The sequence below is a fragment of the Hemitrygon akajei genome, chromosome 13 (genome assembly GCF_048418815.1).
Source record: "Hemitrygon akajei chromosome 13, sHemAka1.3, whole genome shotgun sequence".
NCBI lineage: Eukaryota > Metazoa > Chordata > Chondrichthyes > Myliobatiformes > Dasyatidae > Hemitrygon > Hemitrygon akajei.
In genome coordinates this window covers 89,821,330-89,838,725 of record NC_133136.1, presented here as the reverse complement: position 1 = coordinate 89,838,725, position 17,396 = coordinate 89,821,330, and the positions used below count along the sequence as shown (strand labels likewise).

The 17,396-nt window shown below is 41.5% G+C and overlaps 1 protein-coding gene across 4 annotated transcripts in view; it reads right to left on the bottom strand.

Moving 5' to 3' along the window:
• Positions 1–16,001, bottom strand: part of nup54 (nucleoporin 54) — a 66,697-nt gene extending 50,696 nt beyond the window's left edge. For all 4 annotated transcript variants that reach the window (XM_073065067.1, XM_073065068.1, XM_073065069.1 and 1 more), the window contains exons 1-2: positions 15,940–16,001; positions 5,191–5,292 (exon numbers count right to left, since the gene is read on the bottom strand). In XM_073065067.1, coding sequence (XP_072921168.1) covers positions 5,191–5,292; positions 15,940–15,970 — 133 coding nt within the window. In that variant the 5' untranslated portion in view covers positions 15,971–16,001. The remainder of the gene's footprint in view (positions 1–5,190; positions 5,293–15,939) is intronic.
• Between the last annotated feature and the right edge of the window lie 1,395 nt (positions 16,002–17,396).

Here is a 17,396-nt window from a genome sequence, read left to right as displayed (position 1 = left end):
TATACTCACTGTCGCATGGCACAGGCAGTAATCCCAAGGTTACTACCTTGGAGGTCCTGCTTCTCAACTTCCTTCCTAACTCCCTAGGGTCTGTTTTCAGGACTTCCTCCCTTTTCCCACCTATGTCGTTGGTACCAATATGTACCACAACCTCTGCCTGTTCACCTTCCCACTTCAGGATATTGTGGACACGATCAGAAACATCCCGGACTCTGGCACCTGAGAGGCAAACTACCATCCATGTTTTTTTCCTGTGTCCACAAAATCACCTGTCTGACCCCTTAACCATGGAGTCTCCTATTACTGCTGCCTTCTTTCTTTCCCTACACTTCAGAGCCACAGGGCCAGACTTGGTGCCACTCGTGGCCACTGTTGCTTCCTGCAGGAAGGCCATTCACCCCCCCCCCGCCCCCCCCCCCCGCCAACAGTACTCTAACAGGAGTACTTATTGGTACTGGAGACAGCCACAGGGTTCTCTCTAATATCTGACCCTTGCCCTTCCCTCTCCTGACTGTCACCCATTTATCTATCTCTCAAGGCCCCGATGTGACTACTTGCCTATAGCTCCTCTCTATCACCTCCTCACTTTCCCTGACCAGACGAAGGTCATTGAGCTGCATCTCCAGTTCCTAACCTGGTCCTTAAGGAGCTGCAGCTTGATGCACCTGGTGCAGATGTGGCCTTCTGGGAGGCTGGGAGTCTCCCAGACTTCCCACATCTGACAGCCAGTACAGAACACTGACCACAGACATACTTCCTGTTTCTATTCTTCACAGGTAACCTATCTCACCTTGACCCATTTATCACCAAACCCCTGTTGAGCCAAAGCCCCCCTACTCTGTCTACCTCTACTCTGTTGCCCACTCTATAAAGCTGTCTTCTTTTTACTCTTCCCGCCAGTCTAACTCGCTGAATTGTCAGAATGGGAATGGAAAATGAAATTAAAATGGGTGGCCACTAGGGAATCCTGCTTCTCTTGGTGGACAGAACGTGGATGCTCGGTGAAGTGGTCTTCTAATCTCCATCAGTCTCACCGACATACAGGAGGCCACACTGTGGATACAGTAATTGACCGCAAAAGACTCATAGGTGAAGTGTTGCCTCACCTGGAAAGACTGTTTGGGGCCCTGAATGGTAGTGAGGGAAGAGGTGTAGGGCAGGTGTGGCACTTGTTCTGCTTGCAAGGATAAGTGCCAGGAGGGAGATGGACAAGGGAGTCGCATAGGGAGTGGAGGGGGAAGGGAAAAAATGTACTTGGTGGTGGGATCCTGTTGGAGATAGCAGAAGTTACGGAGAATTGTGAGTTGGACGCGGAGGCTGGTGGGATGGTAAGTGAGGACAAGAGGAACCCTATCCCTGGTGGGGTGACAGAATTATGTCAAGTCAAGTCAAACTTATTTATAAAGCACATTTAAAAACAACTCATTGACCAAAGTGCTGTACAAACCATAACAGGTAGCTAAAATCACAAATACAAGAAACACAGATATAAACACCAAGGCACTCAGTTTATAAGTACAAAATAAACAACACATGAGCCTAGGCACAAGCCAAAACTCCGCCACATCAGGAAGACTCGAGCGCTAGTGAATAAAGGTAAGCTTTGAGCCTGGATTTTAAAGAGTCAATGGAGGGGGCAGATCTGATAGGGAGGGGAATGCTGTTCCACAGTCTAGGGGCTGCACCAGCAAAGGCGCGGTCACCCCTGAACTTAAGTTTAGATCGCGGGACAGTCAGGAGCCCCAAGTCAACCGACCTGAGGGACCTGGAAGTAGAATAAGGGTTAGAAGGTCTGCAATATAGAAGGGGGCCAGCCCATTTAGGGCTTTATAAACAAACAAGAGAACCTTAAAATCAATTCAAATCCGTACTGGCAGCCAGTGGAGAGAGGCCAGGATAGGAGTAATATGGTCCCTCTTCCGGGCACCTGTCAGGAGCCTGGCTGCGGCGTTCTGGACCAGTTGCAGGCAGGACAGGGACAACTGACTAATCCCAGTATACAGGGAATCGGAGTACAGTCGGTCTTCCTTATCCGCGAGTTCCGCATCAACAAATTGAGAAAACCCAGAAGTGCTGGTCCAGCACATGTTGTTCGAGCATGTACAGACTTTTTTTCTTGTCATTATTCCCTAAACAATGCAGTATATCAACTATTTTACATAGCATTTACATTGTATTAGGTGTTATAAGTAATCTAGAGATGATTTAAGGTATACAGGAGGATGTGCGTAGGTTATCGTGGATCGTGGATAATACATTTAGTATTGTTTAGTGTCAGTTAGTCAAACGTTTGTCTTAGTATATTCTATGCATATAAAACACTTAAGAACCTATGCTTCAGCGCCGGGCTCGGGAACGTGCCAGGTTGATGTGGAGGATCAAAAACTCAAAACCCCAAAACCCAATTATTAAACCATTGCGTTGCTTAGTAATAATTGTAGCTTTCATCAGGGCAGAGCCTTTCTCACTTTATCCTTTAAAATTGTTCCGATCACTGACCGACTATAGCCTAACGGTTTTACAATGACCGATGGTGTTTCACCTCTTTCCGATCACTTTATTATTTCCACTTTATTTTCAATCGTGATTATTTTCGTGAACAGAAACACTGCGGATTCAGAGCTCCATCGCCGGGTCCTGATGTCCACCGCACTGAGACAGGTTTAATGAGGTCTGGGGTTCCACTGGGTCCTAAGGTCCACCGTATTGAGACAGACTGAACAAGGGACTTGAGCATCCGTGTTTTTTGGTATCTGCAAGGTGTCCCGGAACCAATCCCTCACAGATAAGGAGGGTTGACTGTAGTCCAAGAGGGAAGATATAAGGGCGTGGATGATTTTCTCGAGATCTTTGAAAGAGAAACCGGCTTGAATTTGGCAATAGTACAAAGCTGGAAAAAGCTGGCTTTTACTACTGCATTAACTTGCTTGTCAAACTTAAAGGCAGAATCAAATATCACACCAAGGTTTTTGACATGGGGTTTGACAAGGATGGGGAGAGAGCAGACATGCGTGAAATAGAAGAGATTTAGTTGAGGGCAGTGTTGATGGTGGAGGAAGGGAAGCCCCTTTCATTGAAGGAGGAGGACATCTCCTTAGTTCTGGAATGAAAAGCCTTATCCTGAGAGCAGATCCAATGGAGGCAGAGGAATTGAGAGAAGGGGTTGACACTTTTAGAAGTAACAGGGTAAGAAGAGGTATAGTCCAAGCAGCTGTCAGAATCACTGGGCTTATAATAGGCATCAGTAGATAAGCTGTCTCCAGAGACAGAGACAGAGAGCGAGATCGAGAAAAGGCAGGGAGGTGTCAGAAATGGATCAGGTAAATTTGAGGGCAGGGAGGAAGTTGGAATCTTGATACCCTTTCCATATTTGTTCTAGCATCCCCTTTTTGAAGCACTTACTATTTTACCTTGTGTTCTTTACAGGCTATCCCGATTACAAATGTCTGAATTACTGAGATATGAACAACCTCCTACAGCATTACTAAACTCAAAAAGCACAGTGCATGTATGTGTTCATTCCTACTAATGGCAGGACTAGTTTACTCTCTCGTCCCCCACTTCATTTTAGTAACTGTTCTTTCTTGACAGTCGTAGGTTTTTAATGCCACTGATGACAATACTGTGGAGTTATGGTTAACAAAACAAATGATTTTTGTGTGCTTTCCAACTTATGGCCAAATTCAACTTGTAGATGACCGCAAAAAAAATGGAGCCTGTTTGTTACCTCGGTATGGCCAGTATATCTGTCCCAATCCTCTATGCAATTTTAAATATTCTTTCTTTTAATGCAAAAGAGTTGAAGTGACAAGTACACTGACATCAATGATGCCTGCTCCCATGCACAAAAGATCACTGCATCTGCCACATAAGGCTGGCAAATTCCATCATGTTGGCAATGTTCATTGATTAAACAAAACTACTCAACAGAAGTTGAGAGGTAAACCGAAAATATTAAAAGTCTACATTGATTAAATTTTTAAACAGATGTACAAATAACGACTGCTTCATAATGACTGTTCCATTTCATCTAAAAATCACTGTGGAATCTTAGCCTGGTGAATCTTTAAAGATCAAATGCCTGAAATAAAATAGAAATACCGTAGATTCCGGATTTTAAGCCGCTACTTTTTTCCCACATTTTGAACAGCTTTGAACTCTGCGGCCTTTAATACGGAGCGGCTAATGCATTATTTTTTTTCATGCCGCCAAAAACATTTTGCCTCGTAACAGTAGACCAATAAAATTGATGAGTAGTTCAATGAAATTGTCCGATAAATCAAGCGCACTTTCACAATTAAATTATTGTAAATCAGTCATTTGTACTCACCCTCATCAACATGGAAAACACTCGAAGAAAAGCATTGTGCTGCCTTTATGGCAGTTATTTAGTTTATAATATTTTCGCTTAGTAATTCATTTTCTAGTTAAAGTTAGAAGAGTTTTAACTATATTTGTTTTCTGTACTACATCGCGGGATGCTATGACGTCACACCCGGTTTCGCCGCGTCTTGTGGGAAATATACCGGTTTGCGATAAACGGGAAGGAGGGGGGTGAGCGGCGGAGCGAAAACGCTGCTTTTAAGTTAAAGGCGATCAATAACTTTTCCTGGTAGGCTGCAGTATATATATTTTTTACCAGTCGTTAGGAGATATTGGAATGTTGTTCAGTAAAGAAGTATACGCAACGTATATTTAAAAGTAACCGCGTTACGGGCACGGTTCGAAAAAAAGCATTTGCAATATGTATTTGTTTATGTTACCATATGGATTTAATTAAAAGTTAAAAAATCCTCACGTGTAATATCTTTCTGTGTAAATATCTCATATTACAACGTGGGACACCTGCGGCCGAAAATCCGGTGCGGCCTGTACAAGTAAAAAATTGATTTTATTTCTAAAATTAGAGCCAGCGGCTTTTAATCAGGTGCGCTCTGTAGTCCGGAATCTACGGTAGTCTGATAAACTAAATCACATTAAGCTGATATTTACCTGTGATTCAATATACGCAGGATAAAATACACAAAAGGATAAAAAAAATAAAATGTCATGACTGAAAAGTACATCAGATGCATTTTTAATACACAACAAAATTGGAAAGATTCATACTGGCAGGTGAAAATGCATGACAGAGTATTTTGCACTCACCCAATTACTGAAAAGGCAAGTATATAGAAGATATTTATTTACCTCCAAATCCTGAGGCAGCTGTTGTGGCAGTAGTTCCAAATCCAAAACCCGTCGTTGCTGTTGTTTTGGCACCAAATGAGCCAAAAGAAAATCCAGTGGTTCCTACAAGGAACACATTCATAATTATTAAGACAAATGAACTCATTTTTCTACGGAAGAGAAAAGCATGACAAGAAAGCAGGATGTTATTCAATGCTAGAGTCATACTTAAGGGTTCAAGAATTCCCAAAATTAGTAATCAAGGATTTGATGCTATGATGTTACTCTTCCATCAAGGTCACCTACAATGTTGACTAACGGAATGGCATTCTATTCCCTTTGAGAAAGTTAAGAACCCAATGCAGAACTATTTAAGCTACCTCAGCTAACCTTATTCCACAGGCATGCCTTAGCAATAAACCGCCCAGCTCATACATTTTGACAGCTCCAGTGAAGTTTCCCCACAAAAATCATGGAATTAGTCTTTCTGTCAGACATCACTGTGAATTTCCTGTAGTTTTTGCAGATCAACTGTGCTTCTGAAATGTGAATGTCCATACTGCTATTGATGTAAATCCAAACTTAAAAATAATGACACCGTCATTCAAAACTAAACAAGCATTGAAACAAGTAGCAATTTGATGTGCATCTACTTTCAGTAATACCATACCAGCTTGCAAAAATCACATTTGAGAGGTGTCAAATGCTCCTCCAAACCCAAATTCTGAATTTAATTGTTTTTAAATGAATTATATAATTAAAAAGGGTACAAATATCATCTCATAAATTGTACTATTTCCATTTCTGTTCTTTATTGACAAATAATAAAATCAGGTCATTATTTGTCAATTTCCATTCTTTCAGTTAAAGAATACATGAAATTAGCAATTCTACTGTAGAAGTCATTCAGTTTATCCGTCATTTCCTCTGCAGGAAGCAGCAACTGTATTTTGTACAGTTCCAGGTCCAGAAGGTATTAAAAAAAAATCTGGGACTGACTCCCAGTTTCTTTTTAAATCAGTAATCAGTATCCAGATTGGCAAAAGCTTGTGATTAAATTTATTTCAAATGCATTTCCTCTGAATGCAAATAAAAAGGACTAAAACTGCCCAATAAATTAGCCACAAATTCATAAAGACTAAAGATTTGATTTATTTGTCACATGTACACTGAAACACCAAAACATACAATGAAATGTGCTATTTGTGTCAATCAAATCAGCGAGGATTGTGCTGGGCAGCTCACGAGTATCATCATACTTCTGGCACCAACAGAGCATGCTCACAACTCACTAACTCTAACCATGACTTTGGGAAATGTGGAAGGAAACCAGAGCACCGTCACAGAACATACAAACCCTGTAAAACGAAATAATTTACAGTATGGACACTATCTGCTATAGGTACCAATCCTTCATCAATCGTTGGATTGAGTTTAAGAGCTGAGAGGCGATGTTGCAGCTATATAGGACCCTGGTCAGATCCCACTTGGAGTACCGTGCTCAGTTCTGGTCACCTCACTACAGGAAGGATGTGGAAGCCATAGAAAGGGAGCAGAAGAGATTTACAAGAATGTTGGCTAGATTGGGGAGCATGCCTTATGAGAATAGGTTGAGTGAACTCAGCCTTCTTGGAGCATCAGAGGATGAGAGGTGACCTGATAGAAGTGTATAAGATAATGACAGGCATTGATCATGTGGATAGTCAGAGGCTTTTTCCAAGAGCTGAAATGGCTATCATTAGAGAGCACAGTTTTAAGGTGCTTGGAAGTAGGTACAGAGGAGATGTCAGGGTTAAGTTGTTGTTGTGGTTTTTTTGGGGGGTTTTTTATGCAGAGTGGTGAGTGCGTGGAATGGGCTGCCAATGGCAATGGTGAAAGTGGAAATGACAGGGTCTTTTAAGAGACTCCTGGGTGGCTACATGGAGCTGAGAAAAATAGAGGGCTATGGGTAAAACCTAGGTAGTTCTAAAGTAGGGACATGATCGGCACAGCTTTGTGGACTTTGTGCTGTAGGTTTTCTATGTTTCTATCCCATTAATCTCACCCTACCTTCATTATTAAGGGTCCATCCTCAAATTTTCACTCAAATAATTTTCCCACTTCAAGCATAAAACCTGCCATGAACCAACACGGTCAGGGAGTTTCTCAAAAAGAGCAACAATTCTAAAAGCTTGTTTCCTTAAAAAGATCCTCCTTGATTAATTAGGATTGGTAACTTGACCCAGTTAACATTGCTAAAAATTGGTCCATCAAAAAATTCATCACAACACACACCTACTTTCTGGGACCATCCCTACTTGAAATTTATGGAGATTAAACAGAACTATTTCCAAGTCATTTTGGGACACAATGGTCATTTTCAGAAAATGTAATATTGCATTCAAAAGTTTTTAAAAGACATGTCTACCATACTCACTGCAATTAAATATGGTAACAATAATCAAGCCTCTAAACTTGAACCTAAGCAGAAATCCCTAATATGTATCAAAACATAATATGAGCTTTGCTATTGTTCGGTTAGCTTATAACAATTTCTACAACAAAAGCAGTTAGTTGTTCCATTGTAAAACAAAAGCAGATTGATAATGCTGGACTGATATATTCCTACATATAACAGTCAAAACATAACTTCATTAATACTGCTTACTGTACCAACAACAGAATGACAGACAATTAGGTTTCCAAGTTTGTACCTGCAGAATTTAAGATACAGGTCGACCTTCTATAATCCGGCACCATTGGGACCTGAGGAGTTCCCAATTAGTGAAAATGCCGAATTACAGAAGGATCACATTAAGCAATAGCTAACTGCCTCATCATACCTTTAAAATATTATTTACATCAGTACAAGTTAGATAATAATGAAACAGAAATAATAAATGAATAGCAAGTGAAATTTTAATAAAGTAATATACTGTACAGGCACAAATAAAATAAAGGGTACAGAAATTAACTTATACAGAAAGGTTGAGCACTTCCGCTTCTAAAGTGAGACGCTTAATATACCTTCAGGCAAAGTTACATGTCTGCAAGTGTGAGGTTGTCAGGATCATCAACATCTTCATCTTGAAAAATGAGTGAAGCATGAGGAACTGGTGCTGAAACTGGCACAACAGTTTCTTCAACAAACTCTACTGTTGCTTCCTTGTCTGCTGAACGTTTTTCACCGCACACCACAGTCACTTTAGCCTTCACTTTAGTCACACTCATAATCTAGTGTTTCATGAAGAACTAGGACTTTTGCTTATTCCTTCACCATATCTCCAGATAGTTCAACATCTTCACTTACAAGATTAAACCACATTATCAGCACTTTATCTAGTTCCAAACTTCTTCAGTCTTTCATTATTTTTCTTATGCACATCTGTTTCTTTAAGCCACTATCAGCAAAAAAAATGTAGCAGTTTTTCTTTTTGTTTCTTTATATCATACAATGTGGAACAGCCAATGTTGTAACACTCGCACGAGCTTTTCACCGATACACCACTGTCAAGTCAAGTCATTTTTATTGTCATTTCGACCATAACTGCTATGTACAGTACATAGTAAAAATGAGACAACATCTTTCAGGACCATGGTGTTACATGACACAGTACAAAAACTAGACTGAACTACGTAAAAAACAACCGAGGAAAAAAAAACAGTAACAACTATACTAGACTACAGACCTACCCAGGACTGCATAAAGTGCACAAAACAGTGCAGGCATTACAATAAATAATAAACAGGACAATAGGGCAGTAAGGTGTCAGTCCAGGCTCTGGGTATTGAGGAGTCAAGTCAAGTCACTTTTATTGTCATTTCGACCATAACTGCTGGTACAGTACATAGTAAAAATGAAACAACATTTTTCAGGACCATGGTGTTACATGACACAGTACAAAAACTAGACTGAACTACGTAAAAAAAAACAACAGAGAAAGCTACACTAGACTACAGACCTACAGGACTGCATAAAGTGCATAAAACAGTGCCGGCATTACAATAAATAATAAAGAGGACAATAGGGCAAGGTGTCAGTCCAGGCTTCAGGTATTGTGGAGTCTGATAGCTTGGGGGAAGAAACTGTTACATAGTCTGGTCGTGAGAGCCCGAATTCTTCGGTGCCTTTTCCCAGACGGCAGGAGGGAGAGGAGTTTGTATGAGGGGTGCGTGGAGTCCTTCATAATGCTGTTTACTTTGCAGATGCAGCATGTAGTGTAAATGTCTGTGATGGCGGGAAGAGAGACCCCGATGATCTTCTCAGCTGACCTCACTATCCGCTGTAGGGTCTTGCGATCCGAGATGGTGCAATTTCCGAACCAGGCAGTGATGCAGCTGCTCAGGATGCTCTCGATACAACCCCTGTAGAATGTGATGGGGATGGGGGGTGGGAGATGGACTTTCCTCAGCCTTCGCAGAAAGTAGAGACACTGCTGGGTTTTCTTTGCTATGGAGCTGGTGTTGAGGGACCAAGTGAGATTCTCTAGCAGGTGAACACCAAGAAATTTGGTGCTCTTAACGATCTCTACCGAGGAGCCGTCGATGTTAAGCGAATAGTGGTTGCTCCGTGCCCACTGTCCAGATTTTTCAAGAGTTCCACCTTATCTTTAATGGATAATGTGCAGTGTCTTCACTTCACAGCATGAGCTGCATTACCTTTACTCACTGGGGCCATAATTGGGGCTACAAAAGAGCAAATGATATTAACAAATACAAGAAAACAAGCAGGAATTGCCTGTCAGTGCTTACAAGAGCGCACCAACACGTGAACAGATCTAGCGCAACCAAATCAATGTGCAGCAGATTGGTACGGTGGCCCAGGAAATTTGAAATCAGTGCCGGATTATCGAAGGAACCAGATTACAGGTAGTCAGATTAGTGAAGGTCAACTGTAGCTAAAATATGCAGAAATTTTTACATATTTCTTAAAGTTTTTCTGCAGCATCATTAGTAAACTTGAGTATTGAAAGAGCATTAGTTGTAAAAATCATCCCTCAAAAAACATCCCTCAATGAAGCAGTTTTCCCTCAATCCAGCAATCTGGATGGATAGAAATTTGGAAAAGATGGAATTCACTGAAAAAAAGTTGGACTGCCAAGGATTTTAAATTTCATACAGCACAGTAACAGGTCCTTACGGCCCAACTGCACCCATGTGACCATCTAACCCATTCACCTGTAGGTCTTTGTAATGTAGGAGGAAACCAGAGAACCCAGAGGAAACCCACACAGTCATGGGGAAGACATACAAACTCCTTATAGACAATATCGGGAATTGAACCCGGGTCACTAGCACTGTAATAATGCTACTGTGCTGCCCCAAACACTAATAAAAATTACAGTAGCTCCTGAATTTATGTTTTCTAAACATTTTCAGATTGTAGCATTATCTCATGTGCTGAGATTTTTAAAGATAATTGAAGATCTTTTCTGTCGCTGCACCCTTTTAAAGTTTTCAAACCCACCCCAGTGTTTACTGAAAGCAAACAGAATTTCAAGTTTAGTTAACACAGAACAAAATCTCCAAGATTCTTTAAAATGTGCAAAAATTTTGGACTAAATATCACTGGCATGCAATGCAAAATGTGTCTGCTAGAAAGTTCAGAAAGATGTAGAGCTCCAAATGGAGTCTGAAGGAAGAGCACAGTCTTGTTAACATTCCCCAAATAATGATGGTGGTGTGGCGACCCACTTCCTAGCGCACTCAAACCGGCTCACAAATAGCCAGCGCGCCGGCATAAAGGCCAGTCCCAAAAGGGCGCCAGGTCTGCTTCACCAACAAAGGGAAAAGCCCGCGCGGGACTGTGAATACGTGCCCCCTAAAGCATCCGCGCGCGGGACAGGACTGTGAATACGTGCCCCCTACAGCATCCGCACCCGGGGAGGGCGGGATCAGGGAGGCTTTAAAGCAAGGCCGCGAAGTTCGAATAAAATCTTTTTTTAACTGCAGTTTACCGACTCCGTGTCGTTATTTCAGTGCTGTGTGTAGCACACTGCTACAGTGGGACAGTTAAATGTCTTTTTTAAAAAAACTGATTTTAAACTGGATATGTTTTGTATTTCAATTTTAATAGCTTAAAAATTCGGGTTGAGTTGTCCTCCAATCTTAGTAATCAATTTGCAAGTGTTACATCACCATTTGAGGAGACATATGGTGACAAAACGTTTGCAAATGAATTACCAAGATCAGAGAACAACTCAACTCAACCATCAGCCACCCGAGCTACACAGTCCTATTGTATCTATTGCAAACCATGCATTATTTCTTTAGTTTCCCAACTTACCAGCCATGTCAAGTTTGCAGATGACACAAAAGTGACTGGCCTCATCAACAATGATGAGTCACGAAGTACAGAGAGGAAGTGGAGCGACTGCTGGACTGATGTGTGAACAACAACCCAAGTCTGAACGTGGAGGAGACCAAGGAAATGATGCAGACTTTAGGAAGATAAATATGAACAATTTCTCTCTGCACATACATGACTTCTACATAGAGAGAGTTAAGTGCAAGTTCCTGAGAGTTCACATCACAGATGACCTCACCTGATCCCTCAATATCATCTCCCTGAATAAGAAGGCACAGCAGCATCTCCACTCCCTAAGGAGTTTGAAGCAAGTGAGGCTACCCCCAAACTCCCCATTTTAACCGAATTTTACAGGAGCACCACTGAGGGCATCCTGACAAGCTGCATCTCTATCTGAAATGGGAGCAGCAGAGCATCGGACTGGAAGTCCCTACAAAGGACAGGGAGAATGGCCAAGAGGATTATAGGGGTCTCCTTACATCCATCAGGGACATTTATCAAGAGCACTGCGTACACAGGGCCCTTAGTATTATCCAGGATCCCATCCATCCAGCATCCTCGTTGGCATTCTACCATCAAGCAGGAAACTCCAAAGCATAAAGACAATAACAGTCAAGGTGGGAAACTGCTTCTACCCTCATTAGGCTTCTGAACTCCCTGCTGCATTGCAGTCAAAGTGTCACCGGTTAATTTGTACCGTACCTACAATATTTAATTTATGCACTTTACTTTAACTATGCGCAAATTCCTTTGTAGATTTAATTCGTAATTTCCTAAATTACTGTGTGTTACGCTTGTTACGTGCTCTACAGTGCTTTACACCTTGGTCCAGAGAAACATCTCTTTTGATGGTATACATGTATACAGTTAATTGACAATAAATGACTTCTATTTTCATAGTATACTTGTATAGATTGAAAATTCCATTTTCTTCTTGAACCATATCAGTTTTGAACTTATTGCAAAATTCTATTCGATGTTCACGCTTTTGTAAAAGTTTCATTATAACAAGAAGTGGTCTGTTGTGTGGTCTGTTTTGTGCTTTTTCGTGATATCATTCTGGAGAATGTTGTCTCATTTTTTAACTGCATTGTATTTGTGGTTTATAAATGACAATAAACTGAATCTGAATATTACTAATTCATTTTTTCTAATGTACAGTTCTATATTTACAATGCCTATTCCCTACACAGCCTGCAAATCTGAGAGTCCATTTCATATACATAAATACATTAATTTCATATTGTATTGGATACATTTGTCAGTCAAATCTTAGTACATTATTCCTTTTACATGCATCTTTAATTCCCCCATTTGTAGTGCTTTCTATATCATAACAACCATTCTGGGGCCTGATTGACTGCCAAAGTTTTCTGCTTTCTGCTGCTTCGCTGTTCAACCCAAATAAATTCTAATTCAATACCACAATTTCAGGAGAAGATTATTCCTAATGGCCTTACTGATCTGCTTTTATTGACAGTGCTTTCCATGTTCTGATGAAAGATCACTGATCCAAGTTAACTATACCTCTCACTAGATACTGCTCCATATGCTAAGCAGTTCTAGTATATTCTGATTTGCAAGAGATGAAAACCCAGAACTGCATATTGCAATCCATAAGACACAGGAGCAGAATTAGGCCATTCAGCCCATTGAGTCCACTCCACCATTTCATCATGGCTGATCCCAGATCTCATTCAACCCATACAACTGCCATCTCACCACATCCCTTGATGCCCCGACCAATCAGGACTCTATCAACTTCCACTTTAAATAGACCCACAGACTTGGCCACCACCACAGTCTGTGGCAAAGCATTCCACAGATTCACCATTCCTTGGCTTAAAAAAAAATGTCTCCTTACCTCTGTTCTAAAGGGTCATCCCTCAATATTGAGGCTGGGCCCTCTAGTTCTAGATATCCCCTCCACAGGAAACACCCTCTCCATATTCACCCTATCTAGTCCTTTCAACATTTGGTAGGTTTTAATGAGTTCCCCACGCATTATTCTAAATTCCAGTGAGTACAGGCCCAAAACTGCCAGACGTTCCTCAGATGTTAACCTCTTCATTCCCAGAATCATTCTCGTGAAACTCCTCTGAAAAGTCTCAAATGACAATACATCCTTTTTGAGATAAGGGGCCTAAAACTGTTGACAATACTCCCAGTGCAGCCTGACTAGTGTCTTATAAAGGTTCAGTGTTATCTCCATACTTTTCTATTCCATTGCCCTTGAAATAAATGCCATCACTGCATTTGCCTTCTTTACCACACACTCAACCTGCGAATTAACCTTCTGGGACTCTTGCACAAGGACTCCTAAGTCCCTCTGCATCTCTGCTGTTTGAATTTTTGAATTCTGATTTGCACTATTGTTCCTTTTACCAAAATGCATTATCATATAGTTCCCAACACTGTATTCTATCTGCCACTTTTCTTGCCAATTCTTCCAATTTGTCGAAGACCTGCTGGAATTGCATTGCTTCCTCAGCACTACCTACCCCTCCACCTATCTTCGTATCCTCCACAAACTTAGTCACAAAGCTATCAATTCCACTATCTAATCATTGACAAACAACTTGAAAAGTAGCGGTCCCAATACTGACCCCTGAGAAACACTGCTAATCACTGGCAGCCAACCAGAAAAGGCCCCTTTTATTCCCACTCGCCGCCTCCTGCCTTTCAGCCATTGCTCTATCCATGCCAGAATCTTTCCTGCAACACCAACAGATTTTATTTTGTTAAGCAGCCTCATGTGTGGCACCTTAACAAACGCCTCCTGAAAATCTAAGTAAATGACATCCACTGCTTCTCATTTGTCCACCCTGCTTGTTACTTCTTCAAAGAATTCCAACAGATTTACCTAGGCAAGACTTCCCTTTATGGAAACCGTTTTGACTTTGACTTATTTTATCATTAGTGTCCAAGTACCTCGAAACCTCGTCCTTAATAATGGACTCCAACATTTTCCCAAACACTGAGGTTAGGCTAACTGGCCTATAATTTCCTCTTTTGTCTTCCTCCCTTCTTAAAGAGTAGAGTGACATTTGCAATCTTCCAGTCCTCCGGGGCCATGCCAGAATCAAATGATTATTGAAAGGTTATGACCAATGCAAAGCTATCGCTTCGGCAATCTCTTTCAGGACTCTGAGATGTAGTCCATCTGATCCAGTTGACTTCTCCACCTTAAGGCCTTTCAGTTTGCCTAGCACTTTTTCCTTTGTAATAGCAGTGGCACTCACTCCTGCTCCCTGACACTCACAGACCTCTGGCACACTGCTAGTGTCTTCCACAGTAAAGACTGAAGCAAAATGCTTGTTAAGTTCATCTGCCATTTCCTTGCCCCCACTACTGTCTCAGCAACATCATTTTCCAGTGGTCCAAGATCGACTCTCATCTCCCTTTTATTTACATAATTGAAAAAACTTTTAGTATCCTGCTTTATTTTGTTAGTTTGTCCTCATATTTCATCTTTTTCCTTCTTTTAGCTTTATTATTGCCTTTGGTTGGATTTTTAAAACTTCCCAATTATCCAAATTCCCACTCATTTTTGCTACATGCCCTTTTCCTTACCTTTTATGCAGACCTTAATGTCCCTTGTCAACCACAGTTGCCTAGCTCTGCCATTTGAGAGCAACTTCTTCTATCCTGCGCATTATGAACTAGTCCCATAAACTTCAGCCACCTCTATCTATTCTGCTGTTATCCCCGCCAGTATCCACCTAGGCAGGCTCATCTCTTAGGCCTGTAATTCACGTTATTCCACTGCAATACTGCTACATGTAACTTATGCATCTCCCTCTCGAATTGCAGTATGAATTCTACCATATTATAATCACTGTCTCCTAAGGGCTCCTTTACATTAAGCTCCCTAATAAGATTTATGTTATTAGACAACACCCAATCTAAAGTAGGCTCGATCACAAGCTGCTCTAAAAAGCTACCTTGTAATTCCCTCTCTTGCGATCCGACACCAACCTGATTTTCCCAATCCCCTTGCATATTGAAGTCCCCTATTACAATTGTGACAATGCCCTTATTACATGCCCTTCCCAGCTCCCTTTACAATCTCAGCCCCATTGTATTCTCGATAGGTTATCCAAAGTCTCTTACGCTTCCAGTATGATTTTTGATTTGGTAGGGGTGGGGCTTCATCATATGCAATTTGCAACCCGCCACCTCCCCCCCACCGTTTACAGTTACTGCCCCTGGGACGGGTCCATCGCATTCTCTCCTAGATCTGTGCCACTCTGCCCATGGGTTTCGTGTCCACCGATAGCACAAGCGACAATTCTATTCCATTGTCTCCAGTAACCGACAGCAGCGGTCGGCCGGAACCAGTCTCAGGCTCCGAACACCGGAGCACCATTAACAGCCGCAACGGTCATCTCCCCCGAGATCACCGTGATGCAATGTATACATATAAATTCATTTTTATCAGCTGCAGTCCATGCTGAGGCTCGTTCTCCCACCGCCATACTCACCTGATGTCCCACCACCCAAATTAAACGCCATGGCACCGCGCGCTGCTCCGTCACCACATTCTAGTCCGGGTGGAGTAATGCAGGCAACGTGAAAACGTTCCGACCATGCTACTGCAGCCGGAACCTTTAGTCAGTTACTGCCATTGTTTAAACTCGCCAGTGGGAGAATTGTACATAATAACATCAATAAATGAATGAATTGATAGACATGCATTTCTTGCTCTTACCTACAACATTATTCATGCGTAAGACTGATTAAATGTCACAAAGAAGTCTGGCAGTGAGGCGTTTGTGCAAGTTTTCAGTTAAAAGGAGATATTGTACTAACGATTCCATTGCAAAGAATGTAGAATTAATTTAAAACTGAAGTACATCACAGCGGTGCGGGGTTTTTGGAACAGTAGGTGGATATGAAATTTTACTCATTAGCGTATTATTTCAGATCAATAAAATATGACCATGGGTCTCACGAGTTTTAAAATAGTGGGATGATTCTCCCAAGATTTATTTACAAATCAATCTGTGAGAGTGCATTAGGTGATTTGTATCTGAAAATTACATTTAAAAATGCAGTTCACTTTCACGACACGTTTAGAATCTTATTCACTAGTTTAATTCCTGAGATGAAGTGGTTGATGTAGGAAACGAGGATTGACCAATTCTAAGAATAAGGCTCTGATTGAAACATAGAGAGATGGGCAGAGTGGACACTGACTCCTCATCGTTTTTCCTCCAGTCCTTCTGAGGGGTCTTGGCTCAAAACATCAACTGTATTCTTTTCCATAGACACTGCCTTGCCTGCTGAGTTCCTTTAGCATTTTCTGTGTGTTGCTTTGGATTTCCAGCATCTGCAAATTTTCTCTCGTTTGGGCACTGGGAGGATGCAGGGGTTCCCAACCTTTCTTACACCATGGACCCCTACCATTAACCCAGGTGTTAGTGGACCCCTGGTTGGAAGCATCTGAAAACAAGGTGCTATTGTTTAAAGTTGCTAAATTCAACAAGATATGAGGAGCAAACACGAGGAAATCTGCAGATGCTGGAAATTTAAGCAACACACACACTGGAATGCAGCAGGCCAGGCAGCATCTATAGGAAGAAGTACAGTCGACGTTTCGGGCCGAGACCCTTCATCAGGACTAACTGAAAGAAGAGATAGTAAGAGATTTGAGAGGGGGAGGGGGGAAATCCAAAATGATAGGAGAAGGTAAGGGGGGAAGGATGAAGCTAAGAGCTGGAAAGTTGATTGGCAAAAGGGATACACAGTTGGAGAAGGGAAAGGATCATGGGACAGGAGGCCTAGGGAGAAAGAAAGGGGAAGGGGGGAGCACCAGAGGAAGATGGAGAACAGGCAAGGAATGATTGTGAGAGGGGCAGAGAGAGAGAAAAAGGGGGGAGGAGATAATAAATAAATAAATAAATAAATAAATAGATAGATAGATAGATAGATAGATAAA